The sequence below is a fragment of the Cricetulus griseus genome, chromosome 3 (genome assembly GCF_003668045.3).
Source record: "Cricetulus griseus strain 17A/GY chromosome 3, alternate assembly CriGri-PICRH-1.0, whole genome shotgun sequence".
NCBI classification, from domain to species: domain Eukaryota; kingdom Metazoa; phylum Chordata; class Mammalia; order Rodentia; family Cricetidae; genus Cricetulus; species Cricetulus griseus.
In genome coordinates, this window is record NC_048596.1 from 92,811,460 (window position 1) to 92,835,083 (window position 23,624).

Genomic DNA, 23,624 nt, shown 5'->3' on the forward strand with positions numbered 1-23,624 from the left:
TTCCTCTGGCTATCACTCAAGCATATATTTAAATTTTAAGAACAGGCTGATTCCCATGTCTTTTTTCCTAAAATCTCTCCTAAAAAATTAGGTTTATAACTAGTGATCAGAATTTGTTTTCTTTGCACAACCGTAGCATTTTGGAAGAGGAGTGCCTCAACCTCAGCATCTTAGAAGAGTTATGGTTCAGTGATATTTGCGTGAAAATAGCAATGTGGAAGACAAAATGACAGTATCACCAGTGCAAATCTGTGCTACCATTTCGTTCTCAAAATCACTCCTAAGTTAGGACTTCTACTATCCTTCTGCTACAGAAGCCAAAATGAGACAAATGGAGGTTATATATTTTGTTCAGTGCCATATATGCCACACATGTAAATAAAGCAGTTCTTTACATCCCAGATTTTTAATCAGTATACCATTATTCATCCACTGCTTAAGAATACACAACATTCAGACAATAGAAACCCTGCTCCTAGCAAGCTGCACTTGTTACAAAGCCTGCAGGGTGGACAAAGACTTCCAGTTATATCGTGGCAGCTGAAGTAAGCCTCTTTGTGAATGCTAGGATAGGTCAGAATCACAATGAGTCAATTTTATGGTTGCAGGAAGACACCACAAGAAAAGAACCTAACAGCTCAGATTCTAATGTCCAGATCCTGACTTGGGTACATAGTAATGTACATCCTCCTTACTAAAAAATTAAAATAATAGTTCACATGTCAGAACTGTAAACCATACAAAAATAAAAATAAAAATACATGATGTGAGAGCAATGTTAATCATTACTTTTAAGGATTCCATATAAACTAAGCAGAGCTCTGGAACTAAGTCCAGCAAAGAGCCAGAGTTTCACCATTTTCATGTTTCTGAGACTGAGTGGACATCTAGATGATTACCCGCTACTCAGCTACTCAGTACCATCACTAGCAGGAAAGGGGGATAGGGTGGTCCTTGCCTTGCATTCATAAAGGAAGTGACATTACTGACCGAGCTGATGGCGTTGGCTCTGTGACTTGTCGCTGCACACGGATGGCATGGGCACAGTTCTCTTGGCCACCCGGCTGGGTGGAAAGGGGAATGTCGGGGGAAGTGTGGCTGATCTTCATGGAGGAGTCAGGGCAAGGTGTGGGTGGGTCTAGGAAGTCCTCGCTGTTCTCCTGTTCATTGGTCTCTGTGTCTGTGCAGTTAAGAGGCTCTTGGTTGTCTTTGCTACCAGAGAACAGGCCTCGCTCCCGCCATGGAACCCAGCACAGTTTCCAAGACACGAAGAGAGAGACACCAAAGAGGGCAAGACCACAGGCGGTAACCACAAGAGTTAGCAGGCTCACAGAGATATCTGCAAAGAAGAAAAAGAAAGTCAGTTAGTGCAATGATGTCTCTCATGGCCATCCACCATGCAATCCAGACAGAAAGACCATCTCATCCACTCATTCTGAAGGACCCAACTCTGAAGGCCAGGCTGGGAGATGCTGCAGTGTTAACTGACAATGAGGATTCAGATATAAACCAGAGGCTCCAAGAGCTAAAGGAGGAAGAAGATAACACTGCATGAAAATTTTGTTTAGAAACAACAAAACACGATGTAATTAAGGAGATTCTAAGTGCTCCTGCAAGTTGAATGAGACTATCATACAGGAACACCTATCATTAAAGTTTTCTGAGCATGGAACTTTTAACTGTCTTTCAAATTTACCCTGTCATTTCAAACAACCATACAATTTAGGAATTAAAGCACATTTTTCTTTCTATTAAATTCTTAAGGGTCTGAGCTCACATGGTTAGTGTACTTTGTAGCATCAAGAGTATCTACCACTTATGTTTTCAAAAACCAGACTATCAGTTTGAGTTTCCCAGTAGTAAATCCTGGGGAATCTATTCAGGAGCAGGAGGTTTTCTTAGAAGGGCGAAAAACAAAGACAGGCAAAGTTGGGGATGTAGTATATTGTGCATCATCAAGCCAGTTATCAAGAGTGGGGGCCACAGTTTAAGCTGCTGGAGGAGTTCCATGCACCTCAGAGCTATCCCACTCAACAAGTGAAGGCCCTGGGTTCCACCCACTCCTTTCTATCACTGACTTGAGGGAAATTCTAAAGAACACTTCATATCAGCACTTCAGCACACAGCCTAGAAGGAACGCGAGCTTCAATGACCAGAGGAAAATCCCACACTGAAGCCAATGCTGAAACCTCAGAGGAGGTCGGCAGGCATGCTTGAAGGGGCAAGGACAAGAGGATACAGTTGACAATGATGGTGACTGTATGTGGACCATAGTTCCATGGCTACACAAGATTCTACAACTATACTCATACCTTTCAAGATAGACTCTAGTCTCTCCCAGGTTCCTATCTCACGGTAGGGTCAGAAAGACTGCAGCAGGAATTTGATCTCATCTCTGACACCACTACTTTAAAGGCTGCTCCTATATGTTCTAGGCCCTCAAAATTCTCCCCAGGTTTTGCCCCTACCAGTCATTTTTTAAACCTGTTCCCCCTGGGGTATTCTGAATGTCTATTATTGACAGATAGTAGCTAAGTTTTGGAGACACAGTAGGATGGCAGACTTCATACCTTCATAGGTTCATATTCTAGAGAAATTAAAAGAAAAATTAATCCCATAAGTGTTCTATAGTTTCTGACAAGTCATATTCCTGTGAAATCGTGTAGGACCTACATCACTTACCCACTGAATAAAGCTGACCAACTACTAGCTATGCTTTTCACCATGACTTTGATCATTCTTATGAAATGATACTCATTTTGTTATGAAAATTGCTCTTGAAAGGAGCCAGCTGCCAGGCTGCTGATGGAACAAATGGATAACCCATGCCTCCCAATCAATCTTTGTTGTGGCATACATGTCTGCTTGTAACACTGGGATTCCTGTTTCAGTGCATCAACTGAGCTCAAAATCTCACTGAAACAAGAAATGCAATTTCCTACAAGGAATAGCATCACCACTGAGTCAGTAATATGAAGGAATTTCTGGAATTGTAGAAAAATCCAATCGATACCAAACACAAAAGACTAACCAGTGAAGGGATACTAATCAAACCAAAATAGAAAAATCCCAGGCATAGGGATAGGGATGTAGCTTAGATAGCAGAATGCTTGCCTAGTATGCACATGGTTCCCAGCACTGCATAGATCAAGTATAGTGGCACATGTCTGTAATCCTAGAACTGGGGAGGTAGAGGCAGGGGGATCAGGAGTACAATGTCATCCCTAGTATAATAGTGAGTTCAAGGATTGTTTGGAATGCCCAAAACCTTATCACACACACACACACACACACACACACACACACACACACACACACACACACACACACACACACACATTCCCATACTCCACTTGGCTGTGACATCTCACATAGTGAAGTGAAGTCTTTCTTGATGCAGACTTTTACAGCAGCTAGGGTCACATTAATGGCCATAGAAAACATCAATCTCCAGCCCCCACAGTAGCATCTGAGCACAGACTAGGCTACACATTGTACTGGAATCCCTTGACACATTCTGTACTCGATATACAGGCAAAATTCCTTCATTAACTACTGTAGCTTTGTTTTGACAAGCGCTGCAAGGAGAGCAGCTGCAAAGGCTAGAGGAGGGGGATAGTAGGAAACTGTGGGGTTAAGACTGTGATGTGGTCACTGTGAATTATTTCCTGAGTACTTTCCCATGTCATAATACTCTCCTACATGGAGCAAGTTTAAATCAGAATTCTATGTATTGGTCTGTGATACTGACTTCTACTGCCAATGGAAGATGACCCAATACAGATCATCAACCTCAGACCTGAGGTACTTTTGAGCTCTGACCTAGTGTGTGAAAGTAAGAGCCCTCTTGTGAGAGTTAATCTTCAAGCCTTTGCACCCTAAAAAATTATTTATGGCATAAGCCCCAAGTCTAGAATGAGGAATAAATTTAGCACAGACTCACAGACTGTGGCACAGTTGCAAGTGAGGTACAGACCCATGAGGAAAACCTAAAGAGTTGGCGTTTTGAGTCTCTATGACTTTAAAAAGATTTGTTGTTATGGCAAAAAAAGTTGGCTAATATATGTGACCATATAAATTACTGTCCAAAACTGGGATGCCTTAAAGAAAAACAAAGAGTTACATTATAATAAATAAATGGGGATAAGATTGTTAACCCTGGATTGCCCAGGGTAAACTAATACTTTTGGTTATCTGAACTTAATTCAATGTGGTGTGGGAGAAATGGCTCAACAATTAAGAATGCTTGCTGTGCAATCATGAGGACAAGATTTTGGATCTCAATATAAATGTAAAGTCCAGGCCTTCCACACACACCGCTGATGCAGCTCTGAGGGGGTAGAAATAGGAGTATCATTCAGGCTCCCAGGCTTGCTGAGAAAACATGATGTTCAGGTTTGAGAAGAGACTGCCACAAAGGAATAGACAGAAATGGGGAGAAGACATGATGCCTTATGATCTCTGAACACATGAACAGGTACACATATAAATGCAGACACACACGCTGTCCCTCCCTCACACGCACAAAGATTTAAAAAAAATGAATTCAACATGACAGGCCAGGTATAATGATTCATGCATCTACTTTCTGCACTAAGAGGCAGAAGTAGGAGAAACATCATAGTTACAGACAGACTGGTCTACATGGCAGGTTTCTGGGCAGCCAAGGCTACATGGTGAGATACTATCTAAAAATAATAAATAAATAATTATATCCCACATGAGCCCTGAGCTCATTTGGCTTAGGACACTACCTCTCAGGATTCTACTGGGTGTGCACAACATGTCAAATATATGAAGCCTGACCCACTTTTAATAGTAGTCAGTTGGCCTCTGATCCAGTTCATAACAATTCCAGCTTGCTAAATGACTTTTAGGCTATGCATTCAAAAAAAAAAAAAAAAACAGCTTGCTCTTAAGTCCAGTCATGGGGCAAGGAGCATGAAAGGAGAGAGTTTTCTACCTAAACACTGAATGCTAAGCATTTCAATGAATTCCTGGCATGAGTATGGCATTTGTTGGGATGAAACCCCTCTGAGAAGTTCTGCAGCCACTTGTGTCAACATTGATTTGTGGAAGGGTGGGTTGTGGTCTGTTAACTCTGAGATTGCTAGAATCTTATGGATTCAAGTTCTTATAGATTTTTGTGCACACAGTCACTGCAAACAGCAAGAGTAAAAAAATTCATATTTACACAAAGACAGCAGGTGAGTTTCAGTGCTTTAGAACACCTGCCAGAATGCCAGAAAGCAATAGTAGCCTATGTGACCTCACCAGCCTGCAGTGTAATCATATGATTGTCTGTTACCTATAGCTCAATGTGTCCTCTAGACACTGTTTGTACTTTTGTCTCTTGCCACATCAAAGGACAAATCAGTAAGCCCACTCCCATCTCCTTATAATTTGACCTCAGCAAATTGGTATGGGGAAGTCAGCCTAGAATCACAGAATAATTTATTTTATAAAGTTAGGTAGTAGGTATGTGGTCATTTGTTTTATAAGTTGTAAATTACATACACACATATTGTCATTGGCATTTATGGAATAGTTTAAAGATGGAAAAGAATAATGATAAAATATACTGCGGCATATTTACTAAAGAATAGGAAGAGTATAAAAGTCTTTTTCCCATGGGTCAAAAAAATAATTAGATGGTGATTCGGGACTTGGAAGAGGCAAATACTACAGTTCCCTGAAGGCTGGCAGTGGTACAAGCAGGGGACTGTGTATGAAAGTGTAGCAAGAACTATGTGGTACTTTCTCAAGAGTGTGGCACAGTGTCCTGAAACTAGGTCTTAACCACTGCACTTGATGTACTATAATGGCTTGTCCCTGTGTACTAAAAACAATATTGTAGTAAAGCATCCCAGGTAGACAGGTGTAATTCTAAAGGATAGCTGCAACATGTAACAAGTGGCAAGTACTGTTGACCAATGAAAAAAAGAGCTTGTTCATCCAGTGGTTAGGTACAGACTAAGGAACATCAGCCATTGTCTTAGTTACTTATCTAGTGCTAGGATAAAACACCATGACCAAGGCAATTTGTAAAAGAAAACATTTAACTTGGCTTATGGTTTTGCAGGATTAGTTCATGATGCAAAGGAGCAGCTGAGAGCTCACATCTTGATCCCCAAGATGGAAACTAAGACAGACATTGAGAATGGTATAAGTCATTTGAAACCCAAAGCTTGCCTCTGAGTGACACACCTCCTCCAGTAAGGCTATGCCCCCTAATCCTTCCCAAACAGTTCCACCAATGGGGAACCAAGTACTCAAACATATGAGCCTGTGGGGGCCATTCTCATTCCAACCACCACAGGCCAGAAGGAACAATGAATGAAACCAAACAGGAAGATCAGCAGCTCAAAGGACACCAGTCAACCTGAGGCATCAGAAGAAATGGCCCATTACATAAACCAAGTCAGAACAAGAGACAATATAATTCTACACTGACATTTATGAAATAGGAGTGCAGATTAAGGAGCACTGATGCAGCAGTAACCAATAAAGAAGAGCCTGGAGATTCCATCTGACATGGGAATAAAATAAGACAATTCCTCAAAAAGAAGAACAATGCAGCAACAGTACAGCTAAGGAACTTGATTCAAGGTAAACTTAACCAGCAAGAACAAAACACCCATCTCAGAAATACAAGCAATGATAGAGGTTGTTTTCCCCTCAAAGATCTAATGTTTAAAATTACTGAAAGACTAAGACACAGAAAATGGAGGCAAAAATCAAAGGAGGAAAGGCTTTAAGTTTCCTAAAACTGAAGGATAAGTGGATGGAGATCCACCCAGCATCTGGAGCACAATGCTATGATCTTAGATGTTTTTATTGTGAAATGTAATAAATAAAGATTAGAGAAAGGCATAAAGTTGAGTTACAAATAATAAAGACACAGGAACTGGGGAGATAACACAGTGAGTAAACTGCCTGCTATGCAAACAAAAGGACCTGCGTTCAGATCCCCCAAATAAATGTAAAAGTTAGATACGGTCATGCATATCAGTAACCCTAACACTGAGAATGTGCAGATAGATCCCCAGAGCTCACTGGCCAGTGAGCCTAGTGGAATCAGTGAACTCCAGGTCAGAAAAGACCCTATTTCAAAACACAAGGTGGAGAGTGGCATATGGTCTACATACACACACTCATGCACGTGCACGCACATTAAAACACTAAGAACCTGGAATCACCATAAACTGATTTACCAGAAACTAAATACAAGAAACAACATGCAAATTTCTGAAAGAAAAAAATACTTTCAACTTTAAATTTCTACTCAAATATGCTATTGATCAAGTGTGTAGGATTACAAGAAACATTTTCAGAACTGCACAGTGTTAGAAGGGTTACTTCCATGTGCCCATCCTGGAAGCCCCTTATGGATGACTGTAGAAAATGAAACATATATACAGAGAAAATTTTATTCAACTCAGGAGACCTGTAAAGGAAAACCACAGCACAGAAACTGGGCAATAGTCCAGAAAAGAGCCAGTTCTACCTGCAGCAGAGACCTGACTGAGCATATAGTACACTACCAGGTAGCAAATGTGTGAAACAATGAGCATGTGGACTGGAAATATAATGATATTGGGTGTTATTAAAAACTCTTAAGGATGATCATTATTATGTTATGTGTCAGAGAAATGTATGGAACAATTCTAGGTGATAGAAAGTCTGAAATTGGCTTCAAATTACAGATCAAAAACACTGGCTAGGATTTATTACTGAGTTTTAACTTGTGGACTTTATGGTATTATTTTTTCTACTTTTGAATGTTTGACAAGTTCCTAAAGGAACATAAAAATGTAAAAATTCTTCAATGGAGAAAAATGTTTACCTGTGACTTCAACCTCAGACATTCATATTTAATAGGTGTTGTATGAGGTCCAGAATCGCTTTTAATTTTTTTTTTCAGACAGGGTTTCTTTTTGTAGCCTTGGCTGTCCTGGAACTCACTCTGTAGACCAGGCTGGTCTGGAACTCAGAGATCCACCTGCCTCTGCTTCTGCTTCCTGAGTGCTGGGATTGAAGGTATGTGCCACTATTGCCGGACTCAGAATCTCCAATTTTAACAAGGATGAGTTTGATACACATGACTTACGGATCACAATAAGAGATAAATCCCTAAAATTAATCTTAATCCCTACATGTTAATCTGTGTGTGTGTGTGTGTGTGTGTGTGTGTGTGTGTGTGTGTGTGATCATATGCTCATGCATGTGCTCCTTTCAGAATACAAGATGCTTTACCCACCACACTAAGACAGTTATGTCTTTGGGACCTAATACAGATAATACCAGGAAATTGTTTGGAAATTAGGCCATGGAGAACTTGAGGACATCACATAGTGCCTTGCAGGGAAAGTAGTTAATGTAATTAGATAGAGGAAATAGGCAAGACCAGACAGCTCTGATGATGGGATGTTAAGAGTTTCAGAGAACAGAACCAAAAAGGACATTGTGTATTAGTATGAATCTTTAGCATCACCCAGAATATTTAATGTGAGAATTCCTTTATCAGCATTCCTTTCATGTGACTACATTTAACACTTCATTATGTACGTAAGTTTATACAATGGACTCTTTTTTTTTTTTTTTTTTACTGTTACAGTTAAAGAGATAATATTAACATGAACCTAAAAGTGTTCTCAAAGCAGTCTATTCCAACACAAGTGAAGAGGAGGAAAAGGACAAGGGGAAAAGGACAAATGCTGCATTCAAACATCCCAGGCCTCTGAAAATACCCAGTGCAGGGGAACTCAGATCCACACTTCAGGAAGCTCCAGGGCATCTTCTGAATAGGATGCTGCAGAAGACAAGTGTCATAGATTGATTCCAGGTTAAAATTAAATGCTTTCATGTTAAAGCATTTTCATGTTAAAGACAGGCTCATGACTGAGCCTGTCTAGGAAATGCAATCGTGCAATGATATTGCTATGTAAAATTGCAGGCCCCGTGCACAGCAGTTAGAAGTAGAGCTGCAAGTCAGAGTCACTTTGTGTCTCTGAATTGGATGTGCTGACACACTCCTGTAATCTCAGCACTCGAGAAGCCGGGATGGGGGGATTAGAAGCTCAAGCCCACCCTCCACTACAGAGCAAATTCAAGGCCAGTCTCAGCTACACAAGACCCTGACCCAAAGCAACAACAAAAATGATTTTCATCATAATTGATTGTATAACCTTAGGTTCACTTCTCTATATCTTTGTTTGTCATAGTCACATTGTTGGTCTCTATATCTTGGAGATATATCTGAGTAATGTCTACTCAGATAGTTCCTGGTGCTGAGGATGGAGTGATAGAGCACTGATAAGAACACTTGCTGTGTAAGCAATGGGACCTGAGTTGAAGTCCCTAATATCCATGTAAAAAATGCTGGGTATTTTTTCTTCGCTACACATGCGAAGAAGCCCATATCAGGAAAGAAAGAAAGGTGGATTCTGGGAAGTGGCAAGCCAGCCTGGTCAAAACAGTGAACTTCAGGTTCAATGAGAGACCCTGTCTTAAAGAATGATGCAGAGGTGATAAAAGAAACCAGACACCCTGCTCTAGCTTCTAAATGTGTACATACCCACACAATCACATGAATACATCATATACAATCAGAGTACATAGCACACACCAAAATTCTTTTTTAAAAATTAAATTATTTACTGGTGTAAATAAGTATAAATTATTTTTGTTTTTTTAAGTGTCTCAGAATCAGGGTGCCCCATGTTCAGATCTAATATTGCCACCAATAACTGATCACTTCAGCTAAACAGTAAGGACTTTATGAGGTGGAGCAGCTATGAACACACACTGAACGCCTGCTCAGTGCCTAGTGGATTTAATTGCTGAGGACTAGAGAAGGCGCTTCTCCCATACAACTGAAATATTCTAAGGCCTAAACTGAAAGCTTAAAAAAAGATTAGTCCTTGCCCTTAAGAAACTGCTAGCCAGGAGAATTCTTAGATTAATATGCCCAATTCAGGGCACTCCTACAAAATGAAAGTTGGGGCATAGAACCAAGGCTGAAATTCAGATGACTCCTCCACAGACTAAGACTGAATTTGGTATCTGGAAGCAGGGATGCTGGGGAAGTAGCACTTGAACTGTGAAACAGGTAGACTTGGGAGAGTTTTGACATGGGTGCTTGCAAAGATCTGTGAATGGACAGTTAGGGTGATTCTGATGAGAACTGAGAAAGAAAAGAGAGCTGTTCAAAGGTCCCTCTTACTGAGTCCCTAGGTGACCATGGACTAGTTATTAGAAGTTACATGGTCCTTGCTGCAAGGTATGAAGAACCAGGGTGAACTCTGCTCATATGCAATGGTTTTATGGAAGACAGAATGTACAACCAACAAAATGAGACATTTAGCTCCAATTATTTCTAAGTAATGTATTAAAGTATGTCTCCTGGTTAAAGGCTAAGAGAAAATTTAGAGATGACAGAAATCACTTGATGACAAATTTATTTTTTCCCTTTTTAAAATTTAATTAGAAACAAACTTGTTTTGCATGTCAATCACAGTTCCCTCTCCCTCCCCTCCTCTCTTGGCCCCACCAACCCCCTATCCCATCCCCTTTCTGCTCCCCAGGAAGGGTGAGGCCTTCCATGGGAGAGGTCTGTCCTATTATTTGGAGCAGGGCCTAGGCCATCCCCTGTGTGTCTAGGCTGAGAAAGTATCCCTCTATGTGGAATGGGCTCCCAAAGTCCATTCATACACAAGGGATAAATACTAATCCACTGCAAGAGGCCCCATATATTTCTCAGACCTCCTAACTGACATCCTCATCATTCAGGGGGTCTGGATCAGTACTATGCTGCTTTCCCAGCTGTTAGTCTGGGATCAATGAGCTCCCGCTTATTCAGGTCAGCTGTTTCTGTGGGTTTCTCCAGCCTGGTCTTGATCCCTTTGTTCATCACTCCTCCCTCTCTGCAACTGGATTTCAGGAGTTCGGCTCAGTGTTTAGCTGTGGGTGTCTGTTTCTGCTTCCATCAGCTACTGGATAAAGGCTCTAGGATGAGATCAATCTCATTATCGGGGAAGGGCATTTGAGGCAGACTCCACTATTGCTTAGATTGTTAGTTGGGGTCAACCTTGTACATCTCTGGACATTGCCCTAGTGCCAGATTTCTCTTTAAACCAATAATGGCTCCCTCTATTATGGTTTCTCTTTTCTTGCTCTCCTCTATTCTTTCCCTGACTCAACCATCCTGCTCCCTCATGTCCTCCTCACCCCTCCTCTTCTCCCCTTCTCATTCTCCTAGCTCCCTCTCCCTTCCCCACATGCTCCCACTTTGCTCAGGAGATCTTGTCCCTTTCCCCTTCTCTGAGGGACAATGTATGTCTCTCTTAGGGTCCTCTTTGTTTCTGAGCTTCTCTTGAGGTATGGACTGTGGGCTGGTAATCATTTGCTCTATGTCTAAAATCCATATATAAGTGAGTTCATACCATGTTTGTCTTCTTGGGACTGGGTTACCTCACTCAGGATGGTTTCTTCTAATTCCATCCATTTGCCTGTGAATTTCAAGATTCGATTGTTTTTTTCCACTGAGTAGTACTCCACTGTGTAAATATACCACATTTTCTTTATCCATTCTTCAGTTGAGGGGATCTAGGCTGCTTCCAGGTTCTGGCTATTACAAATACTGGAGTGAACATAGTTGAACATATGTCATTGTATGAATGTGCATCTTTTGGGTATATGCCTAAGAGTGGATTTGATGAATCTTGTGGTAGACTGATTCCCATTTTCCTGAGGAACCACCATACTGATTTCCAAAGGGGCTGTACGAATTGGCACTCCCACCAGCAGTGGGAGAGTTTCACCTTTCTCAACGTCCTCTCCAACATAAACTGTCATTGGTGTTTTCATTTAGCCATTCTGATAGGAGTAAGATGGTATCTCAGAGCTGTTTGGATTTGCATTTCCTGATAGCTAAGGATGTTGAGCACTTTCTTAAGTGTCTTTCAGCCATTTTAGATTCCTCTATGAGAATTCTCTATTTAGTTCTATATTCCACTTTTTAATTGGATTATTTGTTGCTTTGGTGACTAGCTTCTTGAGTTCTTCATATGTTTTGGAAATCAGCCCTCTATCAGATGTGGGATTGGTGGAGATCTTTTCCTATTCTATGGGCTGCCATTTTGTCTTGTTGACTGGGCCTTACAGAAGCTTCTAAGTTTCAGGAGGTTCCATTTATTGACAATCTCAGGAAGCTGTCTCCTGTAGCAATTTGTTCAAGGGTACTTCCCACTTCCTCTTCTAAGAAGTTCATTGTGGCTGGATTTATGTTGAGGTCTTTGATTCATTTTGATTTAAGTTTTGTACATGGCAATAGATATGGATCTCTCTGCAGTCTTCTATACGCCAGCATCCAGTTATGCCAGCACCATTTGTTGAGGATGCTTTCTTTTTTCCATTGTATAATTTTAGCTTATTTGTCAAAAATCAGGTGTTTGTAGGTGTGTGGGTTAATAGCAGGGTTTTCAATTCAATTCCATTGGTCTACCTGTCTATTTTTGTGCCAATACCAAACGGTTTTCAGGACTATAACTCTATAATAGAGCTTGAAGTCAGGATGGTGATGCCTCAAGAAATTCCTTTATTGGACAGGGCTGTTTTGGCTATCCTGGGTCTTTTGTTTTTCCATATAAAGTTGAGTACTATTCTTTCAAGCTCTGTGAAGAATTGTGCCAGTATTTTGATGGGGATTGCATTGAATCTGTAGGTTGCTTTTGGCAAGATTGCAATTTTTACTTTGTTGCTCCTACTCATCCAAAAGCATGGGAGATCTTTCCATTTCATGGTATCTTTTTTATTTCTTTCTTTAAAGACTCAAAGTTCTTGTTATACTTGTCTTTGGTTAGCGTTACCCCAAGATATTTTATGTTGTTTGTTGCTATTGTAAAGGGTAATGTTTCTCTGATTTCTTTCTCAGCCCATTTATCCTCTGTATATAATAGGGATACTGACTTTTTTGAATTAGTCTTGTATCCTGCCACTTTCCTGAAGGTGTTTATCAGCTGTAGGAGTTGCCTGGTAGAGCTTTTCGGATCACTTATGTAGACTATCGTATCATCTGCAAATAGTGGAAGTTTGACTTCTTCCTTTTCAATCTCTATCCCCTTGATCTCCTTTTGTTGTCTTATTGCTCTAGCTAAAACTTTAAGCACAACATTGAGGAGATATGGAGAGAGTGGACAGCCTTGTCTGTTCCTGATTTTAGAGGAACCGTGCTGAGTTTCTCTCCATTTAGTTTGATGTTGGCTGTTGATTTACTGTATATTGTTTTTATTATGTTTAGGTATGTTCCTGTTATCCCTGATCTCTCCAGGACTTTATCATGAAGGGGTGTTGGATTTTGTCAAAGGCTTTTTCGGCATCTAGTGAGATGATCATGGGGTTTTTCTTTTTCAGTTTGTTTATATGGTAGATTACATTGATAGATTTTCGTATGTTGAACCATTCCTGCAACCTGGGGATGAAGCCTACTTGATCATGGTGGATGATTTATCTGATGTGTTCTTGGAATTGATTTGTCAGTACTTTATTGAGTATTTTTGCATAAAAATACTCTTGAGGGATATTGGTATGTTGTTCTCTTTCTTAGTTGTGTGTGTGGCTTGGTCACCAACGTGATTGTTGCTTTGTAAAAAGAGTTTGGCAATGAACCTTCTGCCTCTACTCCATGGAACAATTTGAGGAATATTGGTATTAGCTCTTTTTTGAATTTCTGGTAGAATTCTGCACTGAAACCATCTGGCCTTGGGCTTTTTTTGGTTGGGAGACTTTTGATGACTAATTCTATTTCATTAGGGGTGATAGTTCTGATTAAACTGTTTATCTGTTCTTGATTTCATTTTGGTAAGTGACATCTAACCAGAAAGTTGTCCATTTCCTTTAAATTTTCAAATTTTGTGGAGTACAGTTTTTCAAAGTATGACCTGATGATTCTCTGGATTTCCTCAGTGTCCATTGTTATGTCCCCCTTTTCATTTCTGATTTTGTTAATTTGCATGTTCTCTCTCTGCCTTTTGGTTAGTCTGGACAAAGTTTTGTCTATCTTGTTGATTTTCTCAAAGAACCAAATCTATGTTACATTGATTCTTTGTATTGTTTTCTTTGTTTGTACTTTATTGATTTCAGCTCTCAATTTGATTATTTCCTGGTGTCTACTCCTCCTGAGCTTGCTTCTTTTTGTTCTAGAGTTTCAGCTGTGCTGTTAATTCTGTGGTGTGACTATTCTCTAGTTTTTTCATGTGGGCACTCAGTGCTATGAATTTTCCTCTTAGTACTGCTTTCAAAGTGTTCCATAATTTTGGGTATGTTGTGTCTTCATTTTCATTGAATTCTAGGAAGTCTTTAATTTCTTTCTTTATTTCTTCCTTGATCCAGGGATGGTGCATTTGGGCATTGTTCAATTTCCATGAGTTTGTAGGGTTTTTGCAATTTGTGTTGTTATTGAATTCTAACTTTAAACCATGGTGATCCAATAGGATACAGGAGGTTATTCCAATTTTTTTGTTTCTGTTGAGGTTTGCTATGTTGCTGAGTATGTGGTTAATTTTAGAGAAGGTTCCATGTGGTGCTGAGAAGAAGGTATATTCTTTTGTGTTTGGATGGAATTTGTTCTATAGATGTCTGTTAAACCCAATTGGGTCATAACTTCTGTTAGTTCTTTTGTTTCTTTGTTAAGTTTCTGTCTGGTAGTCCTGTCCCGTGGTGAGAATGGGGTGTTGAAGTCTCCCACTATAAGTGTGTGAAGTTTTATGTGCGATTTGAGTTTTAGTAATGTTTCTTTTATGAACATGGGTGCCTTTGCATTTGGGACATAGATGGTGAGAATAGAGTTCATCCTGATGGATTTTTTGTGATGAATATGAAATGCCGTTCTTCATCTCTTTTGATTGATTTTAGTTTGAAGTCTAATTTGTTAGATATTAGGATAGCTACACCAGCTTGTTTCTTTTGATTGAAAAGTCTTATCCCAACCCTTAACTCTGAAATAACGTCTGTCTTTGAAGGTGAGGTGTGCTTCTTGTATGCAGCAGAAGGATGGATTCTGTCTTCATATCCATTCTGTTAGCCTGTATCTTTTTATAGGCAAGTTAAGATCATTAATATTGAGGGATATTAATGACCATTGATTGTTCATTCTTGTTTGTTTTGGATTTGTTGGTGGCAGTGGTATTGTGTGTGGATTTCTCACTCTCTCACCGCTTTCATTTGGTAAATCCATCAAGTTATTTCCCATCCTTCCTTCTCACAGAAAGGTCTTTCACCCGTTCATCTATGAGATAGCCACTGTGGACAAAGAAGCAATACTCACCAGATATCAAATCTGATGGCACCCTTGTCTAGGGCTTCCCAGTGCTAGAATTGTGGATCATTGTGGTTTGTCATGAATAAGCTGACTTGTCTATGGTTTTCTGTTACAGCAGTATGGACTGACTAAGACCAATAAGCCAAGTCTTACATGTACCCACTTCTCATAAGACCAAACTCAAGTCATCTGATTATGTTTTTTAAAAAAAATGGAGAAAATAATGATCAGGACTTCCCACTGTAGGTTTTACAGTGTCTTAGTTAACTGTTCTATTGCTGTGAAGAGATACGATGAACAAGGTAATTTGTAGAAGCAAGCATTTAATTGGTGATTGCTTGCAGTTTCAGAGGGTAAATTCATGACCATCATGGTGGGAACTGTGAGGGAGGCATGGGGCTGGTGTAAGGATTCAGGCATTATGCTGGCTGGCCTGCCCCTGTCACCTGGCAGAATGCACTCAGGCAGTACCCTGGTCAGCCCAGGGTTCCATGGCTAAGTAGTCTGCATGCAGGTGCAAAGGACCCCTTTAAAAGATCCCTGCCCACTTATGCTCTCTCTCTTTCCTGCTATTCCCCTGGGGCATTTTCCCTCTTCTCTTCTGTCCTTTCTCTGTCTCTGTGTCTCTTTACCTCCTTTCTTACCTCCCCCTCAATAAAACTTTCAATATAAGTCACATCAACAGGTCTCTGGTTCCCCATCCACCTGATGTCTATCACCCACCCTAGGAGGATCATGGTCCTGGACCAGAGATCTGCCACCTGTGGTCCCAACACATTATTCTTTATTCCTAACAGCTGGAGGAGTAGCTGACAGCTTGTATCAGAACTACAAGGCAGTGAGCTTGAGTCTGAGCCTGGAGTGGACTTTTGAAACCTCAAAGGCCACCCCAGTGCCACACCTTTTCCAAGAAAGCCATACCTCATAATCCTTCCTAAATAGTCGAGTAACTGGGAACCAAATATTCAAATACATAAGCTTTTAGGGGCCAATCTCATTCAAACCATCATTTGTAGGTCACTATCTGCTCAAATGTACACAGTGAGTAATTAGGAAAGAACTTTCATATTCTAAGGGACCTAGACCTGACCTTGCACCATTTATGCATTGTGACCAGGGTTAAGTCTTTACCTCACTATAGTCTTCTGTATCTGTCCTAAAGGACCTAGAAGACACACGTACACATTTTGTTGCTCATGTGAAGCCTGACACTGACCTTGAGCTCACAGGACTGCCTCTATCTGGGGGTTAAAGTCATCATAATAGTTCTGGTTATAACCCCCATCCAACAGGAGGCTACAATTTATGGCCATTCCTGCCTTTTATTCCTGCAGTAGGCATGAGATTCTCTTAGCACTACCTCATGGTAAAAATTGCAAGGATTAAGGAGCATTAACTCAGGCCTACAGGGGCCCATTATTAAGGTGCTGAGCCAGGGAAACAGAACACACAGCTGCCTTAACTCTAAGAAGTCTGTGAGTAAAATGAATTAGAACATGGAGCACAACAAATGGCATCAACTGAATGTTTTTCTGTTACTAATGCAGAGCATGGTCTATCTGTAACCAGACCGTGTCCACAGATTCCTTTCTTAGGAGGCTGCTCAAATGATTCTGCCTGTGTAACTAAGCAGCTGTCCTAAAATTAGCATGGGAGACATGTTCTTTTGCACCTTAATTTGCCAAGTGTTGTTTCATGGGTGTGACCAGCTCTTCTTCACACTAACTTTGCCACCTCTGCCTCAGCCAAATGAGGCTACACAGGGGCTGCAGGTGCAGGCACTCATGGCTGGGCTGCAGCAGCTGTGTTTATAATGCCTCACTTCTAAAGCCTGCTGTACCTAAGCCTTCACTGTCTGCATATCAGGAAGGCTCAGTCACATGGTATGTTTGGCTATTGTGCTCCCATTCTCTTTGTACTTGCTCTCTAGAAATTATTTGATTGTAGGGAAAATCTACTTATAATATCTTATCACTTACTTAGTTGGAAGAAAATGCTTGTAGAATCTACAATTTCTCTTTTGTCTTTCCTTTTGAGTTTTTCAGATAGGGTATAGATATGTAGCTCTGGCTGGCTGGAATTATGTAGTCCAGAATTTTATCCTTATTATTATTACTCCTTGTATCTTTCACAAAATGCCTCTGGATCCCACCCATCTCCCTCCCTACTCCAAAATAAAATGAAATAAAATTTAAAAGAAAAAGAGGGAAAAAAGAAAGAAAAGAAAAAGGAAAGGAAATCTCATCATGGAAGCTGCAGTGTGACACAGTGAGTCAAAAAGTAAAACTCATTATTCATATATTTTTACATATTGCAGTCCTGCATCTGCAGACTGACAACCTCACCCCCCCACCTCCACCCCCACTGCTCCAGCAGATCACAGATGGGATGGATGTTGGGGTGGGCCAACACATAACACTGGTTCTGGGTCTGGGTACTTTCAGGGTTGGTCAGCCTGGCAGCTCTTCCCTGTCTATTGAAGGGACCAGCTCCCCATTTCGGCAGCCATGACAGTAACACGTGCTTGCCATGACCTTGCCTTGGTCAGTAAGAGGTCAGATGCCTGCCTCGTGGCAAGGAACCAATCAGAAGTTAGCTAGTGGTGCTATGCTTTACGGCTCTGGGAGTGCTTTACGGACAAGTGCACAGCAATGATGCGCAAAGCATAGCAACCACCCTGGGAGGGACCATGTGCCAAAACAACCAGCTGACCAATCAACACAGGGCAAGTCCTCCAAGCCTGGAGCCACACCAATCCTGAGCCTGTGTGTACCCCTAGACACTCCCCTTACGCTGACCTGTAAGATCTCTATGCAGCCGGTTCCAGCTGTCTTTTCTAGCCATTTGCCATGGCGGGTGGATATAAGACCCAAGCTAACATGGGGTTAGCTCGTTAAACAACTTTAATAAAGCCTCATGCAGTTTGCATCAAGCTTTCGAATCCGCCTGGTGATTGGGGTGACCGAGGTCCTGGGCTGAGACCCTGGAGGCCTGAGCTTTCTGGGGTTCTTACACTATGCCAACAGGGTGGGCTCTCGAGGATTACCCTGGCTAGTTCACCATTTGCAGCAATAATGAGGGAACAGGGTCAGTTCTCAGGCTTTCATGTCCTCAGGGCCATTCTCCCACACCTACACATTCAGAGTCACCACTACTATGTTGCCCAGGCAAGGTGAAAGGGCCACTCTTCTAAGTGCTGCAGCTCATAAGGGACAGGGACCGTTCTCCTACCTGCCTCAAGTGTTGATGTGGTGGGGAGGGGCATCTCTCCCAACCCATGCTGCCACATGACAGATGAGTTATATGGACATCTTTCTCTCCAGTTCTCCACCAACAGGGTTGCCTCTATTGTGCTGCCTAGGTGAAGTGCAGGGCCTGCTCTCCTGAGAGTTGCAACTGGAGGGTGGGGGCGGGGCGGGGACAGTTCTCCCATCTGCCTTAGGTATTTATGGGCTCTGCAGGGGAGGGGTGGTATCCAGGCTGTTTTTGAATTTACAGTCCATCCTCCTATCTGCTAGGATTACAGATTTTCACCACCATGCCCATCCCCCATGTTTTGTTTATATTGGGATTCTGACCCGTGTGGAATAAACAGAAACATTCAGATGTGCTAGAATTGCTGAAAAATCATAGAAGATTGATAGGCAGATGACCTGAGACAGAGGAAGACATCTGCTTGATGCCTGAGAGGGAACATCTTGAAACACAACTTAAGAGCAGGTGGTGACAAAGGACAGGCTGAAGGGGTCACTAATCGTCCTTGGTGTGTTTACAGGAAGGTACAGCCCCACCCCGCCCACCAGTGATCAGTGGGGTTTCAGTGAGGTGGGAGCTAAAACAGGATATGCAGCTGTTACTCAGAAACCACAGTGTCTTACAGTTCATTCCTCACATCTGCCATGGGGAGACATTCCTCTTCCCCTGGCTGAGCACCTGTGTCTGCACATCAGCTTACCAAGGCGCTTTCATTCTGTTTCCTGACATTTCTTTGAAGCTGGGGCCTTCATTGGCCCAATAATTCACACCTCCCAAAGGACCCTTTCCCAAGCTTTTCAGTCAGAATCCTTTGCTAGGCCAGATCTGTTCTCACTTTGATCCAATTTTTGTTCACATTTCTCATCCACACTGGGAAACAAGATCAAAAGGTTGCTGACAAGCCCCATTCTGAAGTAGTATTTAGAAGCATCTCATAAACCAACGTGTGCTGTGGGAATGCTTCCTCCCATTTGGATCTGCACGAGGATGAGTGATGTTTCCCTAGATGAACCTGATCACTTCTCCCAGCCCTTCCCCACTCAGCAAGTGGACTGCTTTATTAGACTCAGTCATGCCTCCTGCCTCTACTGGGCATCTGTCCATCTGCACAGGGCTTGATGTGCCACTGGGAAGTTGGTTTGGGCTTTAGATCCCAGAATTAAGCAGACTTTCCCTTTATGTCCTTCTTCAGACATGGGTAACACCTTTGAAACAGATACTTGCCCTTGAGGCATCTGGCCTGGTTGAAAGCAGACAATGGTACTTGCTTTCTGCTGGCTGGGCCTATGCTGGTGTGGCTGGAGAACTCACCTACTTGTATTAGTATGAATGGAGTGCCATGCTATGCATAGGGGAGGTATGAGGAAACAACCTAGAGATTGAGTGCAGCCTTGCCTTATGTGGACTTGATTTAAGCACAAGCTGTTCCTTCAGAGTTTCCTACTATTTCTTTCGAGAACACAGTTCCTGGTGAGTCCCAGGATACTTTGGGGACAATGAACCAATGGATTTTATGGGTAAGTATCTGAAGGCTATTTAGGCTGTAGCCATAACACAGTTCTGGTTTTAAAATATTGTGTTCTTTTAAAATAGGGTTGTAAAAGCAGTCCTATAATCATCACCAACTCCTCACTTATACATGACATTCTTGATTTTCAAAGACCCTCATTTAACACCTGCTTATGAAACCCTTGTCCTCACCTCTTCCAATGGGAGACACTGGAAATTCCACCATCACAAAGAGCATACAATGACCTCTATTCTCTTCATTGCTTTCAGCCACTCTAGCCTGACCCTCATGAATTACATCTCAGGCTTCCCATGTCTTTTGCTATAGTTGATTTTAGGCAATTGGATGTCCCCAGTGGGATACTGGATGGTAGGAGGAGATGCCAGCTAAGGCATTTATCCCTCAGCTGCCTTCTTGTTGCCATCATGTCACCTCTGTTCTGCTGCTCAAGCCACAGCTCTTCTTCTAGGTCCTTCTCTATCCACAGGTGGTGAAAGCTCCCTTCCGTGACTAGCGCTAGAGTATGCATTGTCCCTCAATGGTTCCATTGAATCCTGACCTTAATACTGCAGAAGATCATGTGTTAAACTTCCCACAAATTACTCAGTTTGATCATGCTGCCAGCTTCCACCAGGACCCAGACTGTAGAACTGGTTATTTTCTACTCCTAGCTCAAGCTACCTGGATAACATCAAAGGAGCTTATCTCGAGATTCCTAATATATAAAACAAAAACATATTGAGATGGAAGAGCCTTCCAGATCTCATCTTCTCAGAGTGAAAATTTCCATTTCTAACATATCTCTACGACCCAGCTTGCATCACTTCACAAGGCACACTCTTGTTTGATAAGTGATAAAATCATAAGCTATATATCATTTCTAGTTTATATCTATTCTTACTCCACTAAAAATATGTTCAAGGAAGAGAGGCTTCTAGGAACTCTGTACAAGTTTGAGTATTTATAGAGAAGCATCATTAAGATTACTTGTTCTGTCCAGGAATCCAGTTGTAGACAGGAAGGATTGATGAACAAAGGGGTCAAGACCATTCTGGGGAAACCCACAGAAACAGATTACCTGAGCAAGTGGGAGCTCACAGACCCCAGCCAGACAGCTGGGGAACCAGCATAGGACCAAACCAGGGCCCCTGAGCTTGGGTGACAGTTAGGAGGCCCTATGAGACCTCTTGCAGTGGGACCAGTATTTATTCCTAGTGCACAAATGGACTTTGGTAGCCCATTCCCCCATGGAGGGATACTCTCTCAGCCTAAATACATGAGGGAGGGCCTAGGCCCTACCCCAAATGATGTGACAGACTTTGATGATCCCCCATGGAAGCCTCACCCTCCCTGGGGAGTGGATGGGGAGTGGGATGGGAGGATGGGAGGGAGAAGCAACTGGGGTTGATATATAAAATAAGATTCTTTCTAATTTAAATTTTTAAAAAAAGATTACTTGTTCTGGTTGGGCATGGTGATATGGGCCTACAACCCCAAAGTCACAAGGCAGAGAGGGTAAGTTCCAGAGTCTGAGAACAGCCTAGACTTTGTAGCAAGTTCATGACAAGCCTGAGCTATATTAGGCTCTATCTAAAACAAAAAAGTTACTCATCCTCAAGATTGAAAACGAGACAATATTTTAGTCTTTTCTGAGTATTTAATACTTCATATAGCACATAATGTAAGAAACATGGGCCATAGAGACAGACATAAATTCATAAACTAACTTCATGGCACACTATACTGAAGTGCCTCTCAGGAAGACATTAGGTTATCAGAGATACCGTGACCTCTGCAGAAGATGCTACAGAAATGACATATTCAAAAGAGGCTCTTAACAACAGCAGATGTCTTCAAACAGCCTCGTTTCCATGGTCAAGACTAACCTTGGAAGAACTTGCCCTCAAAGATTTCCCAGAGTCTAAATATAGGAGATTCCCTTCACACTCCTCCACTTTCCCCATCTGGTTGTAACCCTAGTAAATGGTTAACAGCCGGACACAGTCTAACCTATAGCCCTTACCAGTGTGGCCCTCCATACCTTACATTTAAACGAACTCCTAAGTTATTGATGGGCCTGTGCCAAAGTCAGTCTTGGACTACTAGTATGTATTTAATTATCACAGTTCCTCCACAAGTTATATGATTTAAAATCAATTTCCTTATAACCATATTTAATGCTACTAAAATACAGGCAGTATCTTTTCAATCAACCATTTCTACTAGCAGTACTATTAATTGAATGGCCAAGATAAGATGAAGAAATACATCAGTTTTTCTAAGGAGCACCAACCAGGAAAAGAAAACATGGTTAAGATGTATAGGAAGGTACAAGGATACCAGCTGTTCTTACAGTGCTCTCCTGAGGCTTGTCCTTCATGAGTTGTAGGCACTCCACATAACAGGCAGTGGACAGAACTTTACTGTAAGCAGGGAATGACAGTTTCACCCAAGACATTTCCACAATTCTTATCTCCTTTTATGTCTGGTAGTGTTTTCTACATTTTAAAAATTCATAGTAAAATACACATAACATAGAATGTTATTAAACCATACAATTATTAAAACATACAATTCACTGGCATGACAAACACTCACTGCTCCTATTTCCAGAACTCTTTTGTCATCCCACACTGGATCTCAATCCACATTTTCCACACCCATAACTAAGCTCCTGTAAGTACTGCCTATTTTATGTCTCTATGATGAACCAAGTATTTTGTGTTATTTGAAAGCTGATCACATGACAAGAGCTTAACTTTGAAAAGAGGTACAGAAAAGAACTGGAGTCATAGAGCACAGGCAAGGTGGCAGGTTACTAAGGTAGGAGGTGTAGGCAGGACAGTAAGGTGTGTAGGCAGGAGGCACAAGTGAGAATACAGGATGCTACACAAATACCCAGTAAAGAAGAGACTCTCGGGTCACAACCCAAATGATACTCAGGACATGGGTATATGAAATATAAACATGTGATGTTTAATAGTCTCCAAATCCTGACCCTTAATGTAAATGGTCTCTCCTGAGGGGTTACACAAAGCTCACACTCTTGTGTCCTGTATCATGAGAAGCCCAAGCAGTTGAGGACACGAGACACTATCCAAAAACTGGCATAAGTTTGAAGTGCTTTCTACATACCAGAAATGTGAGCACTGTAGACAGGAGGTCTCCCTACAGCATCACAAGAGAGTAAGGTTCTTATAGCTAAAGGACTGGAAGAAACCAAGGCCATATTGCTGGTAGTAGGCTATAGAAGGTAGACTATAGGAAGAACAGGCTTGAGCAAGAAACTAACACAAAGAAAGCAGAAGAAACATCAGTGAAAAGAAAATCAATGACAACATAATGAGAAAGTTTTAGGAAAGCTATAGGCCTAGTCAAAATACAACAAAGCCAAGGAAATATTTCATTTATGTAGTATATTATTCTTCCCCAAATGCCTGATTGTGGACTCAGGAAAGCACAATGGATGACAGGCCAGAGGTCCTTCCTAATCTGGTGAGGTAGAGATTAATTACTGATCCAGAAGGTCAATTTATGTCC

At 41.5% G+C, this 23,624-nt stretch overlaps 1 protein-coding gene across 1 annotated transcript in view; it reads right to left on the reverse strand.

Moving 5' to 3' along the window:
- Syt9 (synaptotagmin 9) overlaps positions 1–23,624 on the reverse strand; it is a 143,589-nt gene that overhangs the window by 86,316 nt on the left and 33,649 nt on the right. Inside the window, exon 2 of the mRNA XM_035441624.1 lies at positions 991–1,339. Coding sequence (XP_035297515.1) covers positions 991–1,339 — 349 coding nt within the window. The remainder of the gene's footprint in view (positions 1–990; positions 1,340–23,624) is intronic.